Source organism: Myodes glareolus, chromosome 4 (assembly GCF_982192425.1).
Source record: "Myodes glareolus chromosome 4, mMyoGla1.1, whole genome shotgun sequence".
NCBI classification, from domain to species: Eukaryota; Metazoa; Chordata; class Mammalia; order Rodentia; family Cricetidae; genus Myodes; species Myodes glareolus.
Genome location: NC_142029.1, coordinates 72,839,482 through 72,864,492, shown reverse-complemented (window position 1 = coordinate 72,864,492; position 25,011 = coordinate 72,839,482). Strand labels below are relative to the sequence as shown.

At 49.4% G+C, this 25,011-nt stretch overlaps 2 protein-coding genes across 7 annotated transcripts in view; one reads left to right on the top strand and one right to left on the bottom strand.

The window, feature by feature from the left end:
• Cbl (Cbl proto-oncogene) overlaps window positions 1-10,449 on the top strand; it is an 81,676-nt gene extending 71,227 nt beyond the window's left edge. For 2 of the 3 annotated variants that reach the window (XM_048417210.3, XM_048417213.3), the window contains 2 exons: window positions 396-578; window positions 1,668-10,449. In XM_048417210.3, the coding sequence (XP_048273167.3) occupies window positions 396-578; window positions 1,668-1,960 (476 nt within the window). In that variant the 3' untranslated portion in view covers window positions 1,961-10,449. Of the gene's footprint in view, window positions 1-395; window positions 665-1,667 lie in introns of all 3 variants that reach the window. The other variant, XM_048417212.3, reaches the window with a different exon arrangement.
• Window positions 6,197-19,222, bottom strand: Mcam (melanoma cell adhesion molecule). 4 transcript variants are annotated; one of them, XR_007228340.3, is made up of 16 exons: window positions 19,075-19,222; window positions 17,193-17,326; window positions 16,898-17,105; window positions 16,737-16,807; window positions 16,554-16,641; window positions 14,452-14,631; window positions 14,206-14,327; window positions 13,936-14,098; window positions 13,733-13,851; window positions 13,519-13,660; window positions 13,256-13,377; window positions 13,013-13,154; window positions 12,793-12,888; window positions 12,500-12,647; window positions 12,108-12,254; window positions 10,713-11,690 (listed from the first exon to the last, which is right to left on the bottom strand). XR_007228340.3 is itself a non-coding variant. In XM_048417214.3 (16 exons), exons 1-16 carry the CDS (start codon window positions 19,139-19,141, stop codon window positions 11,661-11,663), a joined length of 1,950 nt encoding a protein of 649 aa, XP_048273171.2. In that variant the 5' UTR covers window positions 19,142-19,222; the 3' UTR covers window positions 10,713-11,660. The 4 variants fall into 4 exon arrangements, 3 of the variants coding, with proteins under 3 accessions (XP_085544770.1, XP_048273171.2, XP_048273172.2); XM_048417214.3 differs by having other exon boundaries at window positions 12,108-12,225; XM_048417215.3 differs by lacking the exon at window positions 12,108-12,254.
• Window positions 19,223-25,011: the final 5,789 nt, after the last annotated feature.

Below are 25,011 nucleotides of genomic sequence, written 5' to 3'. Positions count from 1 at the left end.
ATTCTTTTGTGTGTGGGTAGTAAATGCTCAGTTCCCATGGTAAATAGTTTAACAAAATGAAAGTTCAAGAAGCCTGCATACACAAGCCCTTTGGCTGATCTTCTCAGGTGAAATATGGGTAGGAGGCTGTAAAATAGCACTTGAGTCTTGGCATCAGTAGCTGTTGACCTTAGCAAGGTGACTGTTGACGCGCTCAACAAGAGCAGGTGGAGTTTTTGTTTTATCCATCTACAGGGCCTCAAATGGTATTTGGCCCACAGTAGACATTTGAGTACCTTTTGAATGAAATAAATGGTTGTGTACATGGGTGAATGAGTAGATCCCTCTGAGTTGAAGTGTATTAGCAAATGAAGTATGTCAGCAGAGAACGATAGCTTATACCAACTTTATTCCAGGGGAAGGGAATTTGGCTACAGCCCACACCAGCACTGGCCCTGAGGAATCAGAAAATGAGGATGATGGGTATGATGTGCCTAAGCCACCTGTACCGGCTGTACTAGCTCGCCGGACTCTGTCTGACATCTCTAATGCCAGCTCCTCCTTTGGTTGGTTGTCTCTGGATGGTGACGCTACAACAAGTGAGTCTGCAGGCCGCCTTGCCTGTCCTGGATTGCTGCTGTCTGGCCTCTGATTTATAACTGAAAGTCATGATCTTCTGGTGGCAGTAAGTCAGTGGGTGGGTGCAGCAGGCTGTGCACTGTATCTAAATGTTGGAGAGCAGGTCCCAGGTCCCACATTAGGAAGTGAAACTGCAGGTGGTGGTTAAACCATAGCTCCTCCTGTAGGAGAGGGCAGGGCTTCTAACTTTTCTGAGTATTAGGCTTGATAGAAGTGAAGTTGTCGTCCGTGTGTCCCCACACACACACCCACACACTAAGCCCTGTCCCACTGGGAAGGATTGTACTGTCCTCAAATACTAGGCCTGCCCGCACCCCCCTCCACCCCCCACCCCCCCCACACACACACAGTGGTCTCTGGTATCCAGGACTGCTCATGCACCTGTGGCTGCCTGGTAGGGAAGCAGCCAGAATAGCTGTCACTTTGGAAGTTGAAGATAACTTTGAGAACAGCTGATGAAAAAGATGTAGCATCTAGTTTCCCATCTAGGTAGGATTCCCACCCAGACTAGCCTACTGCTGCTTCTTTGCAATTTTGGCTGTGCTATCTCCTTATTTGTAGAAGAAATGGTTTGGTTTAGTTTAGTTTAGGTAATGTGTAAGCTTGTTAAGTATAACACACAGTGTAGGTGTGATAATACTTCTAAAAGTTACAGTTACTAGAATGGGTGTATGACATATCTAGTAGGTTCTTCACTCTGTAATAAGAGTCTAGATTAAAACCCAACTTGTAGACTGATGGACCTAGCTTAGCAGCAGCAGACTTTACCAACCTGGGTTCACGCCTAGCACTGAAGATAGATAAAACCCAGACTTGTGCTAGGCATGGTAGCTCACAGCTGTAATCTCAGCACTCGAGAGACGGAAGCCGGAGCACAGGTGTGAGTTCGAGTCCAGTCTTGGCTATAGACTGAGCTCCTGTTTCCAAACAAACAAAACATAGAATTCTAGCCTTGTAACAGAGGAACACATTATTAGCATATTGTTATTGTTGCTGCCATTAAATTGGAGCTTCCAGGGATTTGCAAATATTTTTCCTTTCTCTTTTAGACTTCAATGAGAGTTCCCAAGTTCCAGAGCGCCCCCCTAAACCATTCCCACGGAGAATCAACTCTGAACGAAAAGCAAGTAGCTATCAGCATGGTGGAGGTGCCACTGCTAATCCTGCTGCCATCACTCCCTCACCACAGCTCTCAAGTGAGATTGAGCGCCTCATGAGTCAGGGCTACTCCTACCAGGACATTCAGAAAGCTTTGGTCATTGCCCACAACAACATTGAGATGGCCAAAAACATCCTCCGGGAATTTGTTTCTATCTCTTCTCCTGCCCACGTAGCTACCTAGCACATCTCTCCTTGCCATGGATTCAGAGGACCCATGAGCCGGACTCTTACTCAAGGAGCACCTAGGAAAGCAGTAACTTCTTTTGAACATCACAGTGAGGTCCTGCCTTTTCTGTGGGTATCAACACCCATGGTTCCAAGATTTCAAAACAGTGGAATGAAAATGGAGCAGCTGGTGTATTTCACTGTTACATTGGTCTGAAGAGTGTTTGTAGTCCTTCAGTTCCCAGTAGGAGAGAGTGAATTTTTATTAAATGGTAGCCCATCCCTGCAACAGTACAGAAAGCAGTAGAAATGCTGTTCTGTAGCCCTAGTTAAAGATTTAAGACTTTCCTGTTAAGGGTGTGTATGTGGTCTGTCTGTGTGTCCTCTGATTATAAGATTATCCTGCTGTGTATGAATCCAGGCAGGGAGTTAGCACAAGAGCTTCAGGAAAGAATCTGAAGACTCCCATCTACTGTGGTATTGCACCTAGCCCTGCTGGATATTACAACCTCAACACTCCCCTTTGGCTTGATTATCATGTGCTTAGCTAAGTCTTATCGTGTTAGAATACCCTCTGTCCTTTACCCTTGAGACTCCTTACCCTATCCTTTCCTCATTGGTGTTCTTTGGCTTGCTGTGACCTGAAGCCATGCAGCTTACAGAATGTTCTTTCTGATGTCTGATGGTATTGGTTTGTTTGGTAGAATAGGTGGGAAGGAAAGTACTGTTCTGTGGTTACAGTTATGACTGATGCTAACAGCTAACACTGGTCACTCCAAAGTGCTGTTTCTATAGGAACGTTGAATTTGTTAAAATAAGATGTTTGAATTCTAATTACCTAATGACTGGTTTGAAATAGAGGCCTTCATATACATTCCATGTCTTCCCCAGGAAATAGTCTGTGGGAGTCTATTGCCTTGGTGCCAGGTATGTGTTTCCAATGTAGGTCTTGAGTCTTTCTACCTAACAGGAACAGAAGAATATTTGTTTCCAGGGTGGCTTTCCAGCCCAAATACCATGGAGCTTTTAGGAAGCTTCAGTCACATACTCTTTAGATTTACAAAATAAATCAGTAAGGACTTATCTATTCAGTCTTTCTTGCCAGTGGTTAATTTCAGCATAGGAATTTCTCCCTTGAACAGGAGTGAGGTTAGCCTTTCAGAAATGATTTCTTTCTTCGCCCTGTAAGGAGTAGGGATAACCCTAATTACCTTACAGCATTTGCTAATGGCTAGCGCTTTTCCTACATTGGTACCACCCAGTGACTTGGTTGTTCAAGTGCCTAGGGCTTTGGGAATGGTTTCTCTTTCTTCTTCCTTACCCTTATCACCGTATCGTTCACAGTGTTCACATCATTCATTGAAATCTTTCAGTCAAAGACAGTTTGGGACATTATAGAAGTTTCTGTATTTATAAGTTTATTTAGATTTGGAGTCAGTTTGGAGACCTGCTTCCCATTCACTGTTACAACCCTTGGGTTTAGTTAGTTCTCTGCCTGGAGTCTTGCTGACTTCCGTGGCAGCATTGTCCTTTCTCCTGTCACATGCAAACTGTTTTTTGCACGAATCCACTCTATCCTTTATGTTCAGACAGAACTGGCCCACTAAGATTACACTTTCTTTCTAGTCTTAACATCTTTGCAACTAACTCTCTTGGTTTCTGGATGCTTCAAGGTCTTCAGGTTTTATCCACTTGCCTCAGAGCTATTGTGTTCCCAGGGCAGACTGCTATTACACAACTTTATGTGGATTTGCCATGGTTACCCAGTGTCTCCTCTACATAGGGGTAAGTAGGAAACAGTAGCTTGTAGCTTATCATCCACCTCAAAAAAAGCTCCAATTTTGTGTTCTTTTGAACATTGAGAGCCTAAGCCAGGCTTGGTAACATGTGCTTCTACTCTCATCCTTGGGAGATGGTGGCAAGATGATCAGGAGTTCAGTACCAGCTCAAAGCTGCTCGAACCACTGTTTCAAAACAAACAACGGAGCTTGAATGGATGGCTCATGGGTTAAGAGTAGCTGTTCTTGTAAAGGACGCAAGTTTGGTTCCTAGCACCCATATGGCAGCTCACAACCATTTGTAACTCCAGATCTAGAGGAATCTGGTACCCTCTTCTGACCTCTGTGGGCTCCAGGCATATACATAATGTGCATACATACATGCAGATAAAACATAAATGTAAAATTAAAGAAATATTTTTTAAAGTATAAAAAACAAGCTTTTGAAAGCCTCTACAGAGAACTTGGAAAAGGTTACAGGCCTAATCTGTCTGTATTGTAGTATTGTAGGTATTACCACTATCTGAAGATCTCTCAAGAAAATAAATCATTGGCTATGTACCTTCTGCCTTTTCTGTGTATCCAAGTCTTCTGTGGAGCACTAAGGATATAGCTCAGTTGGTAGAGTTGTCTAGCATTCACAAAGTCATGGTTGAGTCCCACACTGCACAGAACAAATGGTGCTGAGGCATACCTCCAGTCCCTAGCACTCGGGAGCTGAAGACAGGGCATTAGAAGTTCAGGGCTACTCTTGCCTACATAGCAAGTTTGAGGCTAGCTTGGGCTACATGAAACCCTGCCTCCAAAAGAAAACAAAAACCAAATCTGTGGCAATTACTGCCCAAACTATCTAGGGAAATGACAGTTTTGTCCTGCCTCTCTGTTGAGCGCCCGTGTGAGCTCTGAAAGGGGTGTTGAGTGGGGGTGAGTGAGCATTTGGTCCCTATGGTGGACAGGCACATGTTTGATTAGCTTGGGTGTTGGTTTATCAGATGTATATCTGTAGGCATCAAGGATTGAGACCATCGTATGTAGGCCTTTCCTTTGGCCCCAGGACATGCTGGAGCCTGTGCTGATACTATTAGGTAGTCTTAGGAAGGTTTTGTGCCACTCATTTTGAAAATAGTCTCCAATATTGAATTTTTTTTCTTTTGAAGACACCAATAACCCATTCTTCTTTTTCCATTTGTATAGTAATTTTAATTCCTTGGCTCTTTCTCTGAGTTTACCTAAAATTGCTCTTTCATAAATAATCTAGTTTGGGTTTTGCTATTTTTGGCAAGCCCATCCTCTTTTTCTATTCTGTTACAATTAAGAAAACGGCTTTAACGTTTTCCTATTTCTCAACTTCATTAGGCTATTTTATTTCACAGAGATCATTGCTTTCTCTGTGTCTTTCTAAATTGCTTTGCGTGCCGCCGCTTCATTGACAGATCACTATCTCGCCAGGACTCAAGGCAAGACTTTTCTAGTTCAGTTCCAGGACTAGATTCTTCTAACTGCCCTCCCACTGTTCTTCTAAAGTGAAAAGTTCTTAAAATGTTTTTAAAATCTGTGGGTTCTGAAATATACCTCCTAGTTAGCAGACTGGGCAGCTCTTGACCTCAGCCTTTGTATGTTAGTATTAATTTAAGCAGTGAATTGACCCTGGCTGACCATTCTCTTTTAATTCTTCCCCTCTTCCTCCTCCAGCCCCTCCCTGCATACTCTGCCATTTTGTCTTTCTCTTTCAATTCTCAGACATACCTTTCACTGGACAACAGTGTGTCATAGTAGTACTCGCATCCTTCAGCTGTTCTGTGGGGTTTGGTTTTTTTAAACTGAGGATGGATAGGAGTCACTGTTCTTCATATTTAAAATATTTATTTCCTCTATAGGAAAGAAAATGTGTTTTATGGTTCAAATAGCAATCTTACAAGTTAATTTTTGTAATATAACTTGCTTACAGACCAAACCAGGAATCAGCTGTGTATTCATTTTATGGCACCATTAGCAGGATTTAGTCTTCTGTGATGATCAGCCATGGTGTTAATGCTGAATGTTCTACCTCACATCATGAGAATCAGAAGGCTGCAGGCCTTCTCAGACTTCCCTTCTTTCCATTGGCCTTTCTGTCTCTAGAATAATCACTCCACTGAATAGATTATTCTAACCACTGTCCTGGCTATAACCGTTTTCTAATTCCTACAAATATTGGAGTAATTACTATGTGTCAGAAATGTCCGTGCCACCTCATGGTGGTTTACTGGTGTTGGGAAGTTAAGCATGGACTGTCCTTAACTCGTTTAGCATTTGACCATACATGTGGTTTATTCACAACTCTTTTGTGTAGAGTTATCTGTCCTTACTAGTGCTGTCTTGTTTAAAATTAGCCCAAGACTTTCCCATTAACCCCTGTTGTCTTTCTGTAGCCTTGATAATATTTGGGAGATTCTGTTGTGTATACCTCATGGATTATCCTTTTTTGCTACAAATTTCCTAATCTCTTCAGTGGGTTGAGGATCCACTGACTGAGAGTTGCACAGTAGAGCACTAAATGCTTAAGCAAAGCTTTTGCTGCAGTCTGCTTTCCAATCCAGTGCCTTCTTTATCTTTTTACTGAGCTGCTTTTGTCCCCATCCGTCTTGTTGGAAAGGTTTTTGTTTTTACTCTTCTGGGACCTGTCACTATCTCCCGTACAATTGGGGATTTCTTTTCTATTCTTTAGCAATCTGTGTCGTGATTCTGTCTTAGGATAGGTGGAAGGGTTGGGAAAGGGTGAGGCCCTGACTCTCAGGAGCTGGTGAGGAACTGAGCCTGGATTCTGTCCTCATAAACCTCAGTGCGGGCAGCTTATTAAAGGTACCAGAGCCTTACTGCTGACGTTATCATCTGGCACTTGAAGCTTCAAAATTCAACAGAAGTATTCTAGCACTACACAAAGCATCTGGAGTCAACTGTGATCTCAGTCACACATGGGCAGTCCTTCTGTAGGAATACACACAGCCATTAGATGCATGGGAGACTTGGTTCTTGTATATTACTGTGCTGGAAAACAGACTTAGTCCCTACCTGTACTTCACAGCATATTAGTATACATGACCCCAAAATAGTGCCCTTGACTTCAGTTCACTTGATCTTCTTACAATGAATGTGGTTCTTTAGAAACATTCAATAATTCTTGAAAAGAACAAGAGAAAATTAAACCTGTCTATTGATTCCATGGGTCAGAACAGGCACCCTGAGGAGTCTGTGCTGAGCTGTATCTCCTGAGGGTATCTGTTCACCAAGCTGGAACTCATGGAGCGAGCCTGTCTTTCAGCTCTTGGGAGGTGGAAGTAGCATTAGGAATTTTAGACCAGCCTCAGATACATTGCAAGGTGACGACGAGACTGGACTCTTGAGTGTCTTGCATGTTCATGAAGAATATTTTCTCCTCTTCATTTCCAGCAACAGGGAAAGCACCGACGCCATACTGTGCATGAGTGGAAGTACTCTCCTCAAGTGCGAATTCCTTAATGGAATAGTTTTCCTGCCAGTGACCCTTCTGGTTCTCCCGCTGTAGTTTCCTTTATATCTGGTAGTTTGAAGGTGCAATCTTTCATTTTGGGAAGGTCATGGAGGCAGGAACATGAGGTAGCTGCAAGCAAGGAGCAGAAGACAATAATACTTGGGTTATGTTCTTAAGAAAGAATACACTCAGCAAGAGTGTTGATTTGAGGGTTCATACCCACACTGGGCCTTACAGGAAGAACAGAGAGATTGTGGCAGATTGAGAACCTCCAAGAAGAGATCTGCAAAGGGACTTCCATGCTGAAAGCACAGTTTCTGTTCTACTGTTCATCTGGAAAGGTGAAGTTGAAGGAATCACCCCCTACCCCCCCCCCTTTTTCTGGCTTTTTGAGGATGGGGTTCCTCTGTGTAGCCCTACATGTCCTGGAACTCGCTCTGGAGATCAGGCTGGCCTTGAACTAGAGATCTGCCTCTGCCTCTGGAGTGCTGGGATTAAAGGCGTGTACCACCACCCAGCTGGAAATACCTATTTTTAACTTACTCAGAGTCACTATCATCTTTGCTTCTTCATTTCTTCCTTTTGTTCTCCTTAGAGTCTTGGCACCCAAGATTGCTTTCCCCACTCAAGAGGCCGTTCTAGTCTGTTCTTGGGTAGCATTTCTTAGCCTCCACTCAAACTCGGGTCTTCTTCGATGTTACTTAGAGTGTAGATCCCGCTTCCACTGTAGCTACTACCTTTAGGCTTGACTCTTCTGGTTTTAGTGCTGAATACCTGTTCATTCTGTGGGCTCTTGGTCAGTCTCTTGCATTCCCATCCACTTTGTTTCTCTCTGTGAGGGAGCCTGCAGTGATGTACTTAACTCTGCTTTCCTAGGAACCTTGGTACATTTGCCAGGATATAGAGATTTTCAGTGTCAAATAGAGCTTATTCTGTAAACTCCTTAGACAAGCTACCTGTATCTTCCCTGTCTGGTTGCTTTTTCTCTAGTCCTGTAATAAGTGTGGTGGGTTTTGTTTGCTTGGGGCATTTTTCTTTTTTAAGATCAACATCAGAATGAGGGGTATTTTTCTTTTAGGGGTGGGGTGAGGGGAGTAAAGCTATGCATCTGCTTACGTGGATCTTTGGACTCCCATCTTAGAACCTGCCCTGCATTTTAAGGCATATCACACATACTACCCTGCTTTTAACTTCTAAATATTCAAGTCATTTGGTATACACAGAAGTAACCTACTAATCCAAAGATAGGCTCATGGGAAGGGCGAGAGCAGAGTTCTCATTAGATGTCTAGGCTCCTGAATGAAGGAGTAGAGGGATAGTAGTGCCATGTGCCTTCAGCGTCCCAGGAGATCTGGGGTGCTTGCAAGGGAAAGTACCAGTATTTCTTGGTTCTAGTAAGGAGCACAAGACTTAAGAAATAGAGAAATAAGGAAAGGGAGGGCCTACACATTGTTTTGTGCCTGATGAAGAGCACCATGGGGAAGGGCCAGCTGCTAGCCAACAGCTGCTTAGGGATCTTACAGCCTCTTCCCTGTTTTAGTGCTTGAGAAAAATGTGGCTGACCACTCCTTGTGTTGTACAGAGCCTAGGCTGAGCGCCAGCCTCAGATCTAATCTGGCAGCTGAACAAATCAACCAAGAGTTGTGAGCACCTGGCTCTGCAGTCCTGATCAGTCCCGCAACTGAATGTGAGAGGCAAACCTCCACATTGCCTCCAAGTTTTCTTCCCTCTAAAACAGAATGGAAGCCAGAGAAGAGGATTGCACAATGAATGCTGAGTACAGCTCCTCAGGCTCACACTGCCTCCCCACACAGGCCCAGAAGTGGGGTGTGTGGTTGCTGTTGCTCCCTCCCCATTACCTCTTACCCAGTAGTAAAGAAGGTGACCATGTTTTGGCTGTCTTGAAGTGGTAAGAGGATTGCAGGCCCTGACAGCTCTCTTGGCCTCTCCCCTCCTGTCTGGGCTAGTGAGCCCGCCCTGCAGTGCACAGAGAGGAGCCGCCTCCTGACCTCCTAGTCAGCACCCTTAAGTGGGAAGTCTGACCTCTGCTGAGAGGTGCTGGGCATGGCAGCTGTGAGGTACCTCCTCCATCTGCTTTCTGGCTGTGGTGACTTGGTATTTTTAACCTTATATATCTTTTTCCTTTATTCAAAACAAAACAATTTTTAGCACACTGAAAAAAAAAGCCAAATGTTTTGTGCCTTTCTAAGGCAGCGCTGTATCCCAGGCTGCATTTTAGGACTTAATATGGAAATACCAGAGTCTGAGCTCCTCTACCTGGAATCTCTTTAGCCCTAGTTTTGGGGACAAGGCTATCTGGCTGGAGAGGTGACACATAGCTATCTATAGTCTCCTTTCTCTGCCACGAGGCTTCTTTGGAAAAGAGCAGCATTTTATCTGGCATCGCTTGGTTGGTTCCAGGCAGCGGTTAGCGCTCCACTGCTCCTGATGTCCTGCTCCCGCAGCCTCCTGGAAGAGTTCCCTGCCGCATGGAGCTGAGGGCGACCCTCCTGAAGGGGAGATGGTTCATTTGTTGTCTTTTCGTTTTGCTGGATCTTGAGCCAGCTTCAACCTCCTGCCTCTCCTCAGACTTGGCTTTCCTTTCATTTGAAGACTTCAACCTTAAAGCATTAAGTGGCTGATGCCCTTCAGGGTCTGCTTGCCCCCAGGGAAAGGCCATGGAACCCAGAAGCCTGTCATTCACTGTCAGAGGTTTCAACCACAGTTTTCTTACCCTCCTTTTTTCCTGTATTTCCCCTGCCTGTAGCTAACAAAGAGTGGGGGATAGAAACAGTTCTTTTTAAGGTCCTCCTCAGTCAAGATTTTAAAATTCTTGACTTGGGTGGGGCAAGAGAGAACTTAATATTTTCCCCAGAATAGAGTCCCAATTTGTATATCAGTGTTAAGAAAACAAAACACACTTAGGTGAGATTCTTGTGGACTATTTTTAAAATGTCATTAATATAAAAAGATTTCTATTAGCAGTATTTAATCTCCTCTAAAGAGCAGACAGAGGTAAATACTCCTGCAGAGTGGCCGAGCTTTAAGACTCGTTCTCTCAAGTCCATGTTGTTTTGCCAGTGTACTGATGTGTAGAGGTCTGTTATACTAATTAGAGGTCTGTTATACTAATGTTATTTATTAATTTTTTCATTTCCATACAGTTAACTAAAGAGCTTTTTCAAACACCCATGTCTGTAAAAAATATTTTTAAATAAAATTTCTTTTGTTGTAGCACACTTGAGTTCTGTCTCACCTGGGGTTGGGGGTTAATACACAGGGCAGCTTTGAGACCAATGGCAGTGGTACAAGTGATGGGGTACACAACAGGGACATAGCTGTCAGCATTGAGCAGCATGCTGCTCAGCCAATGCTGCTCAGCCCTGGATGCTCTGGAGGTAAAGGGACAGTCTTCTGAGAGCCTGTCACTTCTGTGAGGACACCTGTGATTCTGGAAGCTCCAGGTCTGTCATCCGTGATGAATGGGAAGTGCGTCAAGCTTTTGGGACAATAACACTTTATTTTTCTAACACATAATATATAAAAGGAAACAATTTGCAAATTTACAGACAAAACCATATATATATATATTTATGTATGTACACACACACTCATAGATGCACACATACTCCAATAGCTCTTGCCCAGGCCAGGTTTTCATCTCTTAAGTACCATTGTCCCACAGACTCTCCTGGGATCTGGGCCCATAAACTCACACGTAGAAATTTGGTACTAATCTACCTATGAGCTTAATCCCCATCCCAGTAGACCTCCTCTCTGTCCCATGGCTTCTCTTTCAGTCTCCCATTATCCACTGAGGGAGCAGGAAGCTCAGGCTCAGTAAACAGCTTTCACTCCAAAACAAACAACAGTGCCGAGCTTCCTTCCTCACGCACTGAAGGATTACCACCAATCCCTGTCTTCTGCCCAAAGGGAAAAGACCCCAAAAGACCCTGAAAGAGCAGCAGGCAGGCAGGCAGAGAAGCAGTGCTGCAGCTGCCTCTGGACTGTGGGCCTCTCTTGAGGAGCAGTGTGAACAGTGTATGTGACCACGTGTCCAGGTTCCATATCATGTGATACAGCCTGTGAGGGGAGAACACCTGCTCAGAGGGACAGGCCCACACAGCTGATGGCAGAAGGTGGATATGCGACCTTTGGCTGTGCACAGAAAAAATCCATTTGGGAAAAGCAGGAGGGGTGGGGGACACACACAAAACCCCATTCCTGGGAGACTGAGGCTCCCAGTCACTTGGGATAAGCATTACTCAGTGGACACAAAGGAGGACTTGGTCTCTATAGCAAGGCCTCCATGGCCAAATGAGATCCTCCAAATGGCGCTTGTCCCAATTCTTGGCCCTCTGGACCTGGTCTCTGAACCTGAGTGGGAGTCGTCCCTGCTGTCCCTTTAGCTTGGGGTGAAGACTGAGCCGGAAACATTGGTGAGTCAGCTAATGCCTCAGATCGATGTATTTCTCTCCCTGAAAGGGAAGAGAAACAACCAGAACATGAAGAACCATAGGGTTCACGGCATGGACACCAAAAGGAGGGACTGAAGCAAAAGCTGATGAATTTGCAACAGCCTTGAGGCAAGCAGCAGAAATAGGGGGAAGGGGACAAGAAAAGATAGATGTCCCCCAACTAAGTATCTGCAGTGGGGAAAGAGGCTATACTTTTAGCAGAATATAGGGTGGGGCTTTGCTATCTTTCTCCAGGGTCCCTCCACCACGGACCTCGTCCTGCCATCATCAGTAATGTAAGGCAGGATGGGCCTGCTCCCCATCTCCAACCAAAGAGGAAAGACAGAAAGAGTTAATGTTCGGGAACAAGTACCATCAGCCCACTACCCCGATTCCTGAAAGGGGGGTCAGGCCCTGGCCTCAGGAGCTGCCTCCTACCTGTTCTCCTGGAGCCCTCTTGTCACCGGCGCTGCCCTGTAGGAGAGCCATCTCTTCTGGGAGCTTATCTGACTTAACTTCAACTACAAATTCACTCTTACGAGTCGGGGGCAGCGTGCTGGGAGGAGGGAGGTGAGAGGTTGGCAACTGGGGGACAAGGGAAGGGAGAGCCTTTAGGGATGAAGACTCTATGCTCTCTGGTGCTTTGGGGCCAGCTCAGGAAGGGAGGACCCGAGGAGGTGTGGTGGATGGACGTTGGGCAGTGGGCAGCACAAAAGGTCCAGTTTCTGTTCTCAAGGGTAAGTGGACACTAGGTAGTGGAGGTCCCTTATGAGGTAGCAAGCTGGGCAGCCAAAAATGGGGAGGGATTGAGGGCCGTGAGCCTGGCTTACATCTCTTGTTTTCCTGAGCGTCCACACGGCAGTTTGCCCTTCTTGTAGAAGAAATAGAGGGTAGCACCCAGTACAGCAAGGACCAAGATACACACGATCACAGCCACAATGACCACACCTTTGCTCTCTGGCTGTGGCAGCTTTTTCTCTGTCAAAGACACTTCTAGTCACTCCCTGCCCCAGGCTGCCACATCGCTGTTGCTGCCCCACCCTACCCAGCCCAGGGTGGCAGATGAGCTGTTACTGTTTTCTCCACAGGGCAGAGCGGGAACCCTGGCAAAGGCCTGGCTTACCTGTGGAGGTGCTGTTGGCTCTGGTGTGAGGACCGACTGTGGAGGTGCCGAGGCCAGTGGTCTGGCGGAGGTCGGGTGTGAGGGTGGTTAAAGTGACTAGGAGGCAGAGGGAGGGCTTGTTAGTAGAAGCGCACGTAGAGGGAGGGCTTGTTAGTAGAAGCGCACGTTAATGCCCTGGCCTGGGCATGCCCATCATCCTCGGCAGGGAGGCAGCTCTTACCCAGATTCAGGACGATGGCGGTGGTATTTGAGCCCAGGGAGTTGGAGGCTGTACATTCTGCACCTGTCTCCAGCAGCTCTGGGGTCACAAGGACATTGAGGGTGCTCACAGTTGTCTGTGGATCTGGGTTCCATTCAGTTGCCTAGAAGGAAATGGATCCTCAGAGTGGGAGGATCTCCGGCCATGGCCTCAAAGCCTAGGCAGGGATTAAGAGGACGGGGAAGATAAATGAAGCCTTCTCACCGAGCCGTTGACATTCCAGGAGATGGTGGGCCGAGGATGTCCTGAAGCCTCACAAGACAGGTTCAGCACTGCATTCTCCTGCACCCACACCTTCCTCTCCTTTAACGCCATCCACGGGGACCCTTGGGGGAGGAAAGGGTTAGACCCCCAAATCGTTCGCTTCTACTTTCCCACCACACCTCTCGGAGTGCCAGCTGACTTTTTTGACCTCCGACATCTCAAAGCCATCCAACTTGGGTTGATTGCTATACAAAGGGCCTCACCAAAAATGCCCACGCTGACCAGCTGTGTGCGATTCAAGCCAGGAACACTAGGAACAGATGCCATGCAGAGATACTGTCCCCCTGCTTCCCGTTTCACGTTGTTTAGCTGGAGGTCAGGCCCCTTGCCCAGCAGCTGGCCTGTCTAGGGGTGAGAGGTAGGTCAGGGGGGTCGGAAGGAGCAAGCTCTCACCCACAGTCTCAAAGCCATCTGTACCTTGTCTCTCAGCCACTCGAACTCAAGGTCCTGGTTACTCCCTGCCTCACAGGTCAGTGTGAGGCTGTCGCCTTCCTGGGCTTCAGGGGCAGGTGGATTCACTCGAACATCAGACACATCTGGAGGCATAGTAAAAGTGTCAGCCTGGGCAGGCCCACCAGTTCCCCCTAGCCTCAGGCTGAACCTCCATCCTAGTGCCTCACAGTTCACGAGCAGCTCCTGGGGGTCACTTGACAGGGTGATCATAGTTTCCAAGTCCAGGCTGTGACACTGGTAGAGCCCACTGTGTTGCCTCTGTGCAGGTTCCAAGATCAGGATACCGTTTTCATCGGTGGTTTCCTCCTCCGTCTCCCCAGTGTTGGGGTTCTGGGAGAGGACAAGAGGGTGAGCTGATACCCCTCCAGCTGCTGTATCTGCCTCTTTGCCTGTGCCCTTGCACACCCTCCATGCACCCACCATGGCGCCCTCCGAACCTGCTTGTTGATAGTGAAGTCGGGCTGAGGGTTGCCGTCCGTCAGACACCTGATTTTCACATGATCCCCTTCCTTCAGCAGTCCCATAGGCTCTACTTCCACCCACACTTTTTCTGCAGGGTCTGGTGGGCAAAAGCGAAGGCTCTCAGCCCAAGGCTTGGCCCTGAATTTGATGCAGAGGGACCAGCAGAAGTTCCTACCAGGCCCATCCCCCAAAACCAAAGGAGCAAAAAAATCAAGACTTACAGAAAACAGGAACAGTGACCTCCCGAGATTCCTTCATGTGGTTCCCACTGGGCAACCGGTAGTTGAGTTCACAGTAAAACTGGGCATCTTTGTCCTCCTTAACTAGCTGAGCCTTCAGAACACTCTGCAAGGTGTACAAGCCACTGGACTCCACAATCTGTGACGACTGAATCTGAACACCTGGGCAGGAGAGGGAAGCAAGACTTGGCCTCAGCACCCCTCCCTGCCCAACTTCTCCGGGGGATTAGCAGGGAGAGCTCTAAGGCAGGGGCCCATAGCCAAATACAAACTGGTGCCTCTTCAACCCAGTACTTTTATTACTTGCTATCTACCCTAAAAAAAAACATTTACACCTTAGCACATATACAAGGGTATGTGCCAGGATCACCCCAGAGACAAAGGAAAATGGAGTCAGGCAAAAGGCTTAGTGGTAGTGCATGTTCTTGGCATGTGTAAGACCTTAGGTTCAAGCCTCAGAATCCAAAACAAAAGTCCAAAGTGACGAAAAAGTGAGACATTAAGTGCTAGCAGGAGAAGGGTAATAACCACATCATATTCAGTATGACAGCAGGAGGCAAAATGGGTCTATCTGATCAGACTGACCTGGACACATTACAAAAAGGGATGTGTGGCCGCATTACCACGAAGGGCAGGGCTTCTCAGGCTCAGCACTATTGATATTTCAGATCAGAATTAATTCTTTGTGGTGGGGCCACCTTGTGCGCTGTAGGATGCTGAGCTATATTTTTGACCTCTACCTACCAGATGCCAATAGCAGCCTCTGAGTTTGTGCCCCCAGACACTGCCAAGTCTCCCCGAGATAGGTATGTATGCAAAATCACCCTTGGTTGAGACAGTAAAAAACACAAGCCTTGCTGGGCAGTGGTGGTGCACACCTTTAATCCCAGCACTCAGGAGGCAGAAGTCTCCTAAAGATTGTTTTGAGTTCAAGGCCAGCTTGGTCTACAAAGGAGTTGCAGGGCAGCCAGGACTACACAGAGAAACCATGTCTTGAAAAACCAAACCAAATCAATACAAAAAGGAAGCCTTGAGCCAGGGGTGGTGGTACATACATGGTATCCTAGCCCTTGGGCAACAGGCAGTCAAAAGCCAGCCTGAGTTGTTTGAGTTCCTGTCTCAAAACACGACACAAACCACACCGCAGCAGACATTGTGAAGGACAGAGAAATAGGAACAAAAGAAAATGACAGTTGACAGCAGAAGCCATTTCTGGGAGGAGTCGGCCAGAAAGGAATCCTAGCTTTTTTATAGCCCAAATTTTTCTTCAAAAAAATTTTTTTTTGTGGCTGGGTGGTAGTGGCGCATGCCTTTAATTCCAGCACTTGGGAGACAGAGGCAGGCAGATCTCTGTTGAGTTTGAGGCCAGCCTAGTCTATAGAGCTAGTTCCAGGACAGGCTCCAAAGCGACACAGAGAAACCCTGTCTCGAAAAGCAAACAAACAAAAAAACAAAACAAAGAAGAAAGGAAGGAAGGAAGGAAGGAAGGAAGGAAGGAAGGAAGGAAGAAAGAAAGAAAGAAAGAAAGAAAGAAAGAAAGAAAGAAAGAAAGAAAGAAAGAGAAAGAAATTGTGGGGCCTGGAGAGATGGCTCAGGGATTAAGAGCACTAGCTGTACTTTCTAGAGGTTCTGAGTTCAAGTCCTAGCAACCACATGGTGGTTCACAACCATCTATAATAGGATCTGATGCCCTCTTCTGGCCTGCAGGTATACATTTAGTTAGAGTCACTCATACATAAAATATACATAAAAGGTAAATTTTTGTAATGATTTTTTATGTGTATGAATGTTTTGCCTGAATGTGTATATGTGTACCACTTGCATGCCTTTTGCCCCGGAGGTCAAAAGAAGGCATCGAATCCCCTGGAACTGGAGCTGTGGGTGGTTGTGAGCCATCATGTGGATGCTCGGAACTGACCTGAATCCTCTGCAAGAGCAACCAGTGCTCTTAACTGAGCCAACTCTCAGCTATAGTCTGAATTATTCAATAGCACATTACCTGTATGGGCTTTTTGTTTTGGTAAAATTTCTAATAGAACACGCTAGGTGGTCCTCCAGAGCCTAAGCAGTAAGGGAGTACTCACGGTTCTCCTCCTCTTGCAGGGGCCGACCATTCTTGTACCAGATGACTTGAGGAATGGGATACCCATTCCTCCCCACACAGGTAGCAACCTAAAGAGGACAGGATGGGAGTCTCCTTGCTTCTGACAACCACCTCTGCCCCAGCTTAACCCCTGTTCACCATCACTTGGCTTACTGTATCTCACCTCCCTAAGCTCCTGTCTGTCCACGTGGATGCCCACGGCATTGGCCTGGATGGTTGGCTCTTCCGGAGCTTCTACAACAGAAGGGAAACAAACCAAGAAATGGAAACCCATCTTTACATGGTCCACACTACCCAGAAGGCAGGAATGGAGGGGGCACTCACTGTAGACTTGAAGCTCAGTGTAGTGGTCCTGGAGCCGTGGCCGCTTGCTCTTGCAGAGGAACACACGCTCATCATGGGGAGTGACTTGACTCAGGGCCAGAGCATCTCCCGAATCCTTGAGGCTAAGGCGGTGCTCGTATTCCCCAGGTTCATTCTGGCCCCGGCCCTGGCGCACACGGAAAATGGGTATCTGCCTCTCCTTGTGAATCTGAGGGCAAGGAGCAGAGAGATGAGTTACCTACCCAAGAGACAGTGTTTCCCACCTACTACGGCCCTCTGAAGCCCAGGCACTCACCAAAAACCAGTCCACGTGGGTTAAGTTGACTGAGGAATGCCGTGGGGGGCCACAATTCAGGTAGGCTGTGTGGCCCACTTCCACCTCCACCACGTCTGGTGTGGGTGTAGGCTGTTTGTCCTCTCCTGGCACACCTGCAAAAGGGAGGCGCATGCCCAGGCTGCTTTGTCAGCCAGCTGCTCTGTCCTGTCCTGTCCCCTCTCCTCTCCTGGCTCACTGCAGCTGTTCCACTCCAAGGGTCTGGAGAGGGCCCTGACCTCTCTTGACCCTTAACTTCACAATGCCCACAACCCAACCTGGATCAGACCTCTCCCAGTGTAATATGGCCTGAAACATAGACAGAGTGACTGGGTGTCTCTCAAGAGAAACTGGCGGAGACGCAGATAAGGGGAACATGGGCTTTGGGCCAAGAGGAAGGCCCCTTTGCTCCTGGGCCCCTTCCTAGTCCTGGTGAGCTCAGACTATGAGAATGCAAGGCATGTGCCAGGCTTGGGCACAACAGGCCCCTTTGTGTTCCCACCTCCCCGGGGAAGACGTCACTATTCTACCCTCTGCCCCCCAAATCCTCTAGAAGACACGGTGGGACAACTCTGGCCAGAGGCCACAATTCATACTCCAGAAGCAGTATGTCAAGGAATATTGCAATACAATCTGAAGACCCCATCCAAGTATAGAGGGGTCAGAATCCCCTACAGGACTTAGGTCAAGGACCAAAGAGTGGGCAGAAGAGACGCCAGTGGTACCAGCCCTTTGGGAAAGTGATGTCACTGGACACAATCTGGCTGGTCACTGGGATGCCTGGATTGTGTGGCTTCCAGACTGGAGGACAGGCAGGTAGGGTCGTTTTCACCCAAGAGCAGGACCTTGGATATCTGACTCTTCCGAGAGCCAGAAAGCAGGGCAGAGGGAGGCTCTGTTTGCTGTGCTGACTGCCTAGCTGGCTTAGCCCTTTCCCCAGAAATAAGGTCAGCCTGGGAGGCACTAGACTGGAGTACCCCAGGGACGAGGCTGGCACTGGGCAAGAAGCCAACGAAGTGGGTAATGCCCAGCCCTCCCCTTTCCCTGCCCGACCAGTGGTTGGGACGGGATAAGGAGCCAAGAATAACACGCGACACCGCTGCGGGATGTGCAAGAGAAGCCCGGACCCAGATGGCTCAAATAAAAGCTCCGAGGTGCCCCGACGCTCTCTATTCGGACTCTAGTCCCTAACATAAACTGTTTCTATTGTAGAACTTCTCCATTCGTCGTTAGTCCCCTGTGATCCCGTCAAGTCGGGAGGCGCGAGGCGAACCACAATACCCGCTGCTGCCCTTGCCAACGCCCAGCCCGAGCAGAAGCCACCTCCTCCCTCGCTCACCTCCAAGCTGGCCTGAGGCCCAGGCGGAGGGGGAGGGGTCGGCGCCCCCCCTCTCCAACAAGGGAAACAGCTTTTTCAGCAACAGGCGGGCGCAGAATGCACGGGTTGAGGATGCGCCCCAGCCGCGCCTCTGTCCCGGCTCCAGTCGCGGGCACCCAGAGCAAGCACCTGCGTGAGGCCGGCCCCAGAGTCCTGCAGAGGCTCGGCCCCACCCCTTCCCGCTCGCCGCTGCAGCCTCCTGGCTGGGTCCGTTACCAGAATTCTCTAGAACCTAGGCTGCAAATTCGCTGCAAAGAACTTGCACGCAAGCGGAGCGCCTGGGAATTGGGGACTCTGACTAGAAGCGCCCGCCGGGGTACAGAGCCCTGGCCTCTGCCTGGCTGCTAGCTCTGATTTCCGGCACACTCAGGCTCCGTCGAAGACATCTCCCAACTCCCAGGTCCTGAGGGATGCGGGTCGGTTTCTCCCCCAACACACACACACGCACACTTTCTCCCCCAACACACACACGGACACACAGCTCACCCGTGACGCGGCGACAGCAGCAGCAGGCTGCGAGCAAGAAGGCGCAGATCAGCCTAGTAAGCCCCATGCTTCCCCGACGGAGGGACAGAGCCAAGTGAGGAGCTCGCGGCTGTCGGGGGCTGACGTCAGGGGGGCGGGGGAGGGGACCCCGGGCGCCGCCCGGCCCCGCCCCGCGCAGCCCCCCGCCCCCTCCCCGCGCCCTAGGGGGCGGGCCCCGGCGCTCCGGCTGGGAGCTGCGCCCCGATCAAGGCCTGGAAGCCAACTCCCGCTTCCCAACCTCCTGGCTTGGAAAGGTTGAGGGAGGAATGACAGGTGTCCTGAGGCTGAAATGACTGGCCGAGGCGGCAGAAGAAGCTGACCGGGTGGCCTTTAGAGCCGTCCTGGACACAGTAGCAGCGCTCACTCGGGCTTGGCCACTACCAGCGGGTGTAGCCCCTGGGACCCTCAGGCAGAGAAATAGGAGGGCGGTGTCCCTGATGGGGGCCTCCCAATCAGGCTCCTCTCCTCTGCCCTGCTTTGGAGGCATGGAGCTGGCCCTAGTCGCCTTCTGGAACGGCCGCTTCACTGCGGCGGCTGCCGGCTTGGCACTTCTCCAGAGTCTTCGCTATCCTGGCAGCCCGGGAGGAAGAACTGTGCCAGGTCCCACAGACCTAGAGGTGCCATCAAGGGGGCAGGGAAGTTGGAAACGGTGCCTTTTACGCTGTCCTTTCATATTCAAGTTCCTCCAAGTCCCTCTTATGCTAGAGAAGGGAGGAGGGGGCTAAATTCACAAACCCATGGTCCACATCCAGGCCTAGATAATTCTATTCCAACCCTCTTTGTGCCTTCCTGGTCTCCGGCTCAGTTTCTCCTCACTTGAATGAGGAAAGGTTAATATTAATGGATGTGCAAGTCCCTAGCTTGATCCCCCAGAAACCTATTGCTCCTCCTAATGCTTGAAAGCGGCCCCCGACTGTGGTACCCACTCCTCAGCTCTTCACACTGCTGATCGTGGCTCAGTGACTGGAGGAGTCAGATCCATCAAACAGATGCCTGCAAACAGTCTCCCACATAGTAAGAGGCCAGGAACCCTATCCTCCCCTTTCCAAACCCCAGCTTCTCCCTGGGTCTTCTGGACTCTAGAACTAAGGCTCAAAAAGACCCCAGCACCATTGCTTCAGGAAGGGTTTCAGGCCTGCTGAGACCTCACTGGGAAATCAGAGGGGTCCGGACTTAGGGAAGTGGTCTGTCACCCTTCTGCTACGGCCCCAGAGAAAGGGGTGAGGCAGCAAACACGAGAGATGGCCAGGTGACTTGAGAGAATGCTCTGGGTTGCGTTCTGATGACTCAGAGATGACTGGCAAACCACATCAACCTCATCTTTCAGAGTCTCATTGACCCCTCCTCCCTGTGCATTAGTCTCCAGCCAGAGTCATGCCAAGCCTGCCGGGCTGCTGGCGTAGGCCCTTGAGGGGAGAGAATAAGAGGGTCCTGCCTCCTCTACCCTCCAGAGTGAGGTGATGGGCACTGGCCCCTGGCCCTGAGCAAAATAGGAAGGTCAGCCTGTTTCTCTGCAGAAATGGCTAAAGGATGAAGAGGCAGGCCAAGTGCTGCCCCACCACCACCACCCTGTGTCTTCATTTAACACCATTAACTTATCACTCTCATTTCTGGCAGCCTGGAAACACAGCCAGCTAACCACCAAGGACAGTCGATTCTGAACTCTTCCTCTTCGATTGGTGCCAGGTGGGGGTTGAAGGAGTCATTTCTGCAGTGAAAGGAAAATAAGATTAGAGGCCAGGGTGACATCCCGTCCCTCCCAGGTGCATATGACCAAAGCAAACAAACCCACTGTACTTTAAGAAGCCTGGCCCCTGCGGCCAGACTGTGTAGCAACAGTTTGGAGAGATTAGCAGTCCAGAACTCTCATCACTGTTTCTGTGTCTCATTTCCGATGAGGGTCTTGAAGGTATTCACTGGTGTCTTAACACTGGCAAAGAAGAGCTACGAAGACCACACAGGGGCAGGCATCCCTTCTGACTCTGGACTAACCTGGACTCTGAACTAATCTGAGGACAGAAAGCCTACGGTGGAATCTCCCCTAAGTTATTGGGATGGCGGCAATGCCTAGGGCGTGCCTACACTTTCATCTTTTTTGTGCCAAGTGCACAAAGCCCTTTCTTCTGCTCGCTGTGGACTTTAGGGCCACAAAGGATGGCCTCTATCCGAAGTTGGGCAGATCCTGAGAACTGTGGTCTTTCTGGTGACACAGATGCCAGCAGTTGTCAGCTTGTTAGGGAAAAAAAAAAAAAAAGAACAACCACCCGACCCCCACCCCGAGACCAGCACATTTATGCTCCAGGTAGGCAACATTCCCGGCTGTGGTCCCCTGAGCTGTAGTCAGCTACTCCCAGACTCAGAGCCTGAGTTCAAGAGTGGTTTGGACAGAACACTGGGAGAGAACACCCCACCTCCGCCCCACAAGACATTAACTTAACACTTATCTTGCCTTACCAGTACCTGGTTTTATCAAAAAGGGATCAATAAGATGTATTTTTAAGACTAAAAAAGAAGAAAAAGTATAATTCTTTTTAAGATGAAAGGAGGAGGAGGAGAAGCAGCAGCAGCAGCCACCAGTAGCCTCAGGCTGGTAGGGAAAGGTCAGGGGACACACAGCTTAGTGATGGTGTTTATGAAGGGGCCATATACTAACCACAGTGAGGCCCACAGGCTGGATGAGGAGTGGTCCCCATCCTATGTCCTGCCAGCTACAGTCTCTGGTGTGAGCGGTTGGGGCTTTCCATTCCTTATTAAAGTGGGGAAGAGCATTAAAGTGGAGGTAAAAACAGAAGGATGCCCCACCTCCTTGCTGGGAAGGGTGGGCTGGGCGGAGGAAGGAAATGGATGAAGACTCGCTTGCAGCTGTGATGAGGAGATTGGGGGTGGGCAGCAATCTTGGCGTCTACAGAGGCTGGGGAACCCCCTCTCTGGCCTGGCCAGAAGACAGGATCCAGGAGGGGTGGCAGGAGCCTTTGCAGAGTAGTGGGGAACCACTCGGGGAGGGCACAGCAGAGTGAAAACCAGGGTGGGGGTCAATTGCTGTTGAGGACATCATCAAGCCAGGAAACCGGATGCTAGGGGGTGGAAGATATGGAGGAAGAAACTGAATGGAGGGAAGCCGTCTACACTCTGGCCGGACACGAAGTCTCACTCATGTCCTTCACACCTGACCCAGGGCAGGAGGAAGGAGGTGTGGGCTGTTTTGGGGTGCACACCAGCAGCAACATGGGAGAGGGGAGGGTGGCTTTCGGGGGGGGGGGGGTGGGAGGAGCTATTTTTAAACTTGGAAAAATCGTGAGTTCATCTCCACCCTGGAGGCGGCAAAGACTCTATTGTGCAGGGGTCGGAGAAGGGGGAGCCAGGGAGTGGGGGTGAGTGACACAAAGAGGAGGATTATGTTGGAGCAGGGTGGGGGAGGGGCATCGGCGTCACAGCTGGCCTACTGAACCTTAGGGTTGCCCCGGACTTAGGCTAGGGTGGGGACTTCCACAGGCACAAGCCCCGCTGTTGGGGAGTTGGGGTCCGCAGCATCCGGTGGTTCATCCTGGGGAGGGGGCTAGATGGTGGGATTCCCACCGCCTGGCTTTCCCATGGACTTCTGGGTCTGTTCCCAGGATCCCAACATTCCAGGACTCCCCTGGGAGCTTCGGGCTTCTACTCTTGGCCCCTTCCTTGCGGTAGTGTTGGGGAGGCGGGGTGGCGGTGGTGGTGGTGAATGTGAACGAATCAGATACTTCCTAGAAACTAGGAACCCTTACAACCAACAAGGAATTAGTGGATGGGGTTTATTGACAGAGGTCATGGCCCTTCTATCCTTCCTCCCAGACCTTGTGAATACTTATACCTTAGACTGGCCCTCTTGTTCCCTCTGACCCTAGGGGGTCTATCCTCGTGAACAGTTCACCTGCCCGCTTCTCAGCACCTAGGGTCTCATTTTCACAGAAGCAGCCGAGGCGCGAAGGCGCTGCAACAGCCCGGGGCTCTAAGGTCCTGCCCAGGGGATGCCGAGAGGGAGGCGGGGCATCCGGCCGTGCTCACCAACCCAAACATTACCAAAAATGCTCAGGCGGCTCGGTCGAGTTGGGAGGGGGGGGGGGACCATGGAACTCTCCGGAAACCCCGAATCCGGTCTCAGAGTCTTTCCCTCGGCAGTGATTCAGTCGGTCCGGTCACCCCCTCTGCGAAGGGCGGGGGCAGATCCCGGGGGAGAACGGAGGTGTGGTGCGGCTGCACCGGACCCCGCGGGCGGGGCGGGTCCGGGCGCTCTGCAGCTCCGCGCGGAGCAAGTCCTGTCGCCGGTGGAGTCTTAGGTCTGCGGCCTCTGGGCTCACACCCTCATCCCACTTACCTATCACCATCATAGATCTGGGGGGTGGGCGGGAAAGGATACTGGGGCCTAGGCCGGATGCTGGGAGTTTACGCCTAACCCCCTCTGGGAGTTTCACATCCGCTTTCCCAAATACCACCACCCAGGGGGGAGGAATGTCCCCAGAGGGCTGCTCAAGTTTGACTTTGCGATGTCCCGAAGGCAAAGACCACTGTTGGAGAGCATATGGGAAATCGGGACGCACCACGTTCTGGGTCTACTGGTCACTGTGTTCTCGGAAGGACGCGGGTACACCCTCCTTAAGGCTTTCCAGAAAGGGACAGGACAGAGACAGGGATCTTAAGATAGTGGAGAGAAGAAAGGAGATAATTAAGGTCGACCTGCGGCCTTTCCAGAGTACATACCCTGATGGCTTGGACCATCAAGGAAACTCCAAAGTTAGAGATCTTGGGATTTGGATACAAACTAACTCAAAAGCTGCCACTTTCTTGCCTGTGACTGTGGAAGTGGTGAGGTCTCAAATACTGAAGGGACTGGCCTTGAGACCAGCTTCCTACCTATTTACAGCCACAAGGAGAGCAGACAGGGCTCCGAGGGAGAGAAGCAGTGCTACCTCTATTTACATGGGACTTTACAGCTTAGGACTTCCACTTAAGGGCCACTGTGGTGACCCATGTTTATAGTGATCTTTACAACAGAAAGTGACCACAGAAAGGTGGATGCCGCTGGAGCTCTCTTGACTAGGCCTGTAGTCCCAGTGTTTAGTAAGTGGAAATACTAGGTTACTGCGTTTGAGGCCAGCTGGACTTATATAGTGAGACCTTAACTTCAAACGAACAGACAAACAAAAACCGAAAAACTTTTAACCAGGCAGTGGTGGCACACACCTTTAATCTGGCACTCGGTAGACAGAGGCAGGCAGATCTGAGTTCCAGGCCATCCTGGTCTACAGATTGAATTTCAGAACAGCAAAGACTACACTTGGGGGGAAAGGGGAGGGGGTTCAGCATTCAGAGGAAGCTATGTGCAGGGTAGCATATCTTTCCTGGCACATGGGAGACTGAGGTGAGGAGTTGAAGCTCGCCTGGGCAAGATTTCAAGACCTTGTCTCAAACAAGAGTTACATGACCTAACGTAACATAGGATCAGTTTTTCAAATTGTGTTAAAGTGCATGTAATGAAAGCTCCTACGCTTAATCCCAGAACCTAGAAGGTAGTCAGACACAAGAGGGGCAGGAAGTTCAAGGTCCTCCTCAGCTGACAAGTTGCATTTGGAGTAAGCCTGTAATACCGAGACCCTGTCTCAAAATAAAAATATACAATAATAAAATTATTTAACCATTTCAAAGTGAATATTGCAATGGTGCTAAATATATTACTAGAGTTTTCTAGCAAAAACTCCCTTCTGGGGCTACCAACAGAGTGAACATATTAACTATTCCAATATACAGACTAAAGTGCTGAGTGTAGCTGGGTGTGCTGGTACGTGTCTGTAATCCCCACCTTTGGGAGGCTGAGGCAGGAGGATGACTTCTCATTAGGGATTAGTCTGGGCTGCATATTAAAACCCT

What these genes read in the sequence shown, in the direction of transcription:
- Mcam (XM_048417214.3), bottom strand. Translation starts at nt 19,141, where the DNA reads ATGGGGCTTACTAGGCTGATCTGCGCCTTCTTGCTCGCAGCCTGCTGC. An exon ending in GGTCACTGTTCCTGTTTTCT is followed by an intron (nt 14,328 to 14,451) that starts GTAAGTCTTGAT and finishes TTTGCCCACCAG; the next exon opens with ACCCTGCAGAAAAAGTGTGG. An exon ending in CGCTCAGGAAAACAAGAGAT is followed by an intron (nt 12,226 to 12,499) that starts GTAAGCCAGGCT and finishes CCCTCCTCCCAG; the next exon opens with CACGCTGCCCCCGACTCGTA.